At 37.7% G+C, this 4,131-nt stretch overlaps 1 protein-coding gene across 1 annotated transcript in view; it reads right to left on the bottom strand.

Moving 5' to 3' along the window:
- Window positions 1-885, bottom strand: part of LOC118408017 (dedicator of cytokinesis protein 7-like) — a 6,152-nt gene extending 5,267 nt beyond the window's left edge. Inside the window, exon 1 of the mRNA XM_035808630.1 lies at window positions 856-885. Within this exon, the coding sequence (XP_035664523.1) occupies window positions 856-885 (30 nt within the window). The remainder of the gene's footprint in view (window positions 1-855) is intronic.
- Between the last annotated feature and the right edge of the window lie 3,246 nt (window positions 886-4,131).

Genomic DNA, 4,131 nt, shown 5'->3' with positions numbered 1-4,131 from the left:
AAAACAACAAACTTTCACAAAATGTACCTTATATTGTTAACTAACAACACACAAAAAATGAAATTTCAACTATTTTGTTATCAGTATAAATTGAGATGAAAACAGAGACGTACCTTCTTTGACCTTCCCTTTCTACACGTAATTCCCGCTCAAAAACGCTGCAAGCTGGGTATTGGCGGCTCAGATGTGTTTTCTTTAAGAACAACCCCTCTCATTGGCTGTCTGGGTTGTTTTGAAGGCTCGCAAACCAATCAAATGTAGGATAACATTTTTGTTGAGTTGGACGATTCCATTTCGCGGGTGGGTAAAACGGGCGGAAATCTGACCCGGTGCGGGACGGGACGTAAATAATGGGCGCGCGACGAATTTTTACGATTTTTAAACCGCCATAACTCACGAAATAGGAAAGATAGGTGGATGAAACTTACACTGAATGATGTTTCTATTATATATATTGCGAAAATCAAATCATTTTTTACGTAGATATTTTTATTGCTTCAAAAATGTACCTTAAACATGGCCAACATGTCAATTTGAGACTTAGAAAGTGGTGTGGGCCTCCCTAGTTTTGGGACTTACAGATCCAAGAAAAGAACAAGAGCGAAGTAGAGGATCTATGAGAGTTGATAGTCATCTATACCAGGCTTCTGCAGTCACACTTGGTCTAAAACAGAGGCAGTATGTGTTGCTTACATGACTCGGATAGGATTTTAAAACGTCAATGGACATCGGATACCCCACCAAACAGAATCCTCTGTAGGGAAATTGACCATTTTTTTAGTATCGCTCATTCACAAGTTTTCACAGATAATTCTGCTCATGTTCAGGCCCGGATCCTCTGGACCTGGACCGTACCTGTACCTGGATTTTTTGTACCATGGCCATGTCGACAATAAAATTACCATATCACGAGAAATATTTCTGGTCTGGCTATCCCTTGACGTCAGTGCTGTCATGGATACCTCACAGCAAAAGCTTGTGACAAATAAGCACACCAAGTCTTTTGTGGAGAGTGGTCGCAAACACACCTTTCCTATTAATAATTTAGTGGCAAGCCGTAATGTTATGTCATGGACGTCGACATCTAGATAGCTCTTGTCTTCAAAGGAAGCTCGACTCCATCAGAAAACGGCACATGGAAAGCACAAAATAGCCAGTGACGAACCCTTCCAGTTTGGGCTAGATGGCACAGATATATGTCCTAAAATGAAAATTATTACGGATTTGATTATAAGTAACTCAACTTATACATATGTGTGGATGTGCAAAAGAAGTCCATTTTTATTTGCAACGAGGTTCTATTGCAAAAGCCCCAGAATGTCTGTGTGAAATGTATGATTGATGAACTACAACACTTTTAAACTATCAGCTAAAACGAATGAATTATTTACCATGAATTGTTTACTATTGAGGTTCTTTCTTGAAATATGAAATAATGTAAGAGTTATGCTGTGTCTGTATCAGAACTTGTCAGAAAGTGTTTGAGAACTAACTTGGTTTCATTATATTACGCTGTTTCTGTATCGACTACAATGTATTACATATCATTCAAAAGCTTCTGTAATTCTTTTCCTATGATATGAAACTCATTGTGATAGTAAAATCATGAAACGATCACTAGGCCTGCTTACGTGAACTAGCCACCAAAAGAAAGTGCCGAAATTTTTCCTGCCTGTGTCCAACACTGTTTCGTCCTATAGGTACGAATGCTCTTTCCATGTAATAAGGTCATTTTTGGTACTCCAAACATCCATATTTTAGTGCATTTGATTAGGGTAGAGGCGAGTATCGCAAAAGCTTTATCCTCGAACTTTTTCCTTCATGAGAAGCTACGTTACTTGGTCTCTTTGGACAAGGACACCGTGTTTGTCCATCTCCTCGCCCAGTTAATTACATCTCTTCTTAAAAGCTCTATAAAAAGAAGCCAATCTACTTCCCTACACCAAGGACGTGATATAAGGTCCTTGTGATATATAACGTCCTTGCCTACACCGTGTCCTTTGTTAACTGCATCACACAATCATAGTTTTCGCACACCCCATTACTCCTTAACTTAAGAGCAAATGTCTGTAAGAATCAAACAACAGTGCTCAGGGTCAAAAAAATCCATTGGCAGCAAATACAGCATATTTCAATGCATCTTCATACATTGTATTCCTCTAATTCACCATGACACGAAGGAGTGTTTGTTTATGCATGTTTTGAAAGCACCTGTAGCAACCATCACAGTTGCGGGGGATTACCTCTCCGAAGTGGTCGAGGATTTTGGTAGGGACACCCTTAAACTCAGTTTACGTTACTAAAACTAGAAAGGCCGGTATTTGCTTAGGAGCAAATTCAGCTATTTTCACTCCGCTCTCCCCTTTATGCAAAAATGGACTTTTCCAAAATTGAACTTGAAAAATCCAATGTGAGTACTGTACGGTAATCAAACTTTTATTTCTTATTACAACACGCACACAGCATGCTAATGTTTCACACATTAACAAAGCAAGCACCGTTTTACTTCAAGAAAAGAAAATTATGTCACAAACGGAAATTTTCTACAGATGCAACACGTTATGCGACCCTAAACGTTGGTATTACGTACCCACAGCAGACAATAGCGTGGTTATGATTAAAGTTTTCCTGCTTATTTACACAAGGCAAGGGCAATTACTGCACTTATTCAAGGTTGTCACAAGCATAACTAATCTTCATACAAGCAGACCTCTCCAAACAAACTGTACTACACTTTTAACTCTTTACCAAGATATGCTTATTAGCCGTTTTTAGCGAAGTGCAATTTAAAAAAAAAATCCAATTGGATATCATGGCTGCACTGCAATTACATTATCATTACAAATACATATAAATGTATGCACATTGTATTCAGACAAAAAGGATCGCATTCTGTTTTTATACTTAGAGTTAATCAGCTAATACATTATATTGATGAACAAAGCTAATTAGCGACTGTCTGTTTGCACGGAGTCTGTTTTGCATATCTAAATTTTTTGCATGCTTTTTGTCTGAAAAAAGGATGCAGCAATTGCAGTCATTATACGTCTGTTATAAACTTAACGTCCCATTTATTTTCCACATAAACTAATCAGTTTATGATTATCTAATATTCTGGTTAACTGTAGTACAGTGCATTACTAAATTACACAGCATATACCATGACGTGGTGTCTGAAAAGTCATAAAAACTTATTCATGTCTGTCATGAAATACAATGTTTGAACTCATGGTTGGTATAATAATATCTCTAATTGTCACTTAGTTTAATAGTTACAATATTGTCCCAAATAGCCTAATCATACATAAAGCTGGTGTTTCTGTCACAGTAACACTTCTTGTACGTGACTTTGCTATCCTCTCCTTGGTGTCTGTTGATGCCACCTTTGTAGCCAGTTGACTATTGCGTTCTCTGACAGGCCAGACTTTGTGGAATTAGTTGAGTTCGAGCACCCGACCAATAATGAATTTAGCACTGTCAAATTGACACCCTCTATCAAGGCACAACCCCACCTGTCTGCACAACAGTCCTGGTGGTGTATCCTCTTCCTCCAGTAGAAAATAGAATAGAATACAATAATTAGTATTTCCTTTGTGTAATTTCATGTACTGCCGCCCAGAGTAAAAGGAAGATCCTTTTTGTTTGTTGATTAGAAAAAAAGCCACACCTGATTACATATATTCTTGTACAACCAACCTGAATGGACAATTCACAACATAGTGTAACGTTTGTACTAGTAGATTTGCCCTTGAAAATCTGTACTATCATATAACGTTACTATGGAAGAGAACTACTGTACACTTTTCACCGATAATTAGTAGAATCATATCATAATGTTTAATTAGTAGAATTGTAAGATATACTCTGTATTCTTTCTTTTTTCGTTGCAGTTTAAAGTTGGCCATACAAAATTGACTGTACTTTTTGTCGTTTCAATAAAGCTTGATGATACAATACTAGTACTGTCTCATCAGTCACTGCAAAGCGCAACAATATTCCATGCATGCGCTCCCACTTACCGCGGCATTCTGACGCTACGGTATCGCTTATCCAGACACTCTAAACGTGGGTAAATCAAACAAAAACTACACAATAACGACGACAAGTACCCAAATTTGTGCTGCGTTGTGG

This window comes from Branchiostoma floridae, unplaced genomic scaffold (assembly GCF_000003815.2).
Source record: "Branchiostoma floridae strain S238N-H82 unplaced genomic scaffold, Bfl_VNyyK Sc7u5tJ_1540, whole genome shotgun sequence".
Classification (NCBI taxonomy): Eukaryota; Metazoa; Chordata; class Leptocardii; order Amphioxiformes; family Branchiostomatidae; genus Branchiostoma; species Branchiostoma floridae.
This window is presented reverse-complemented; position numbering and strand designations above follow the sequence as displayed.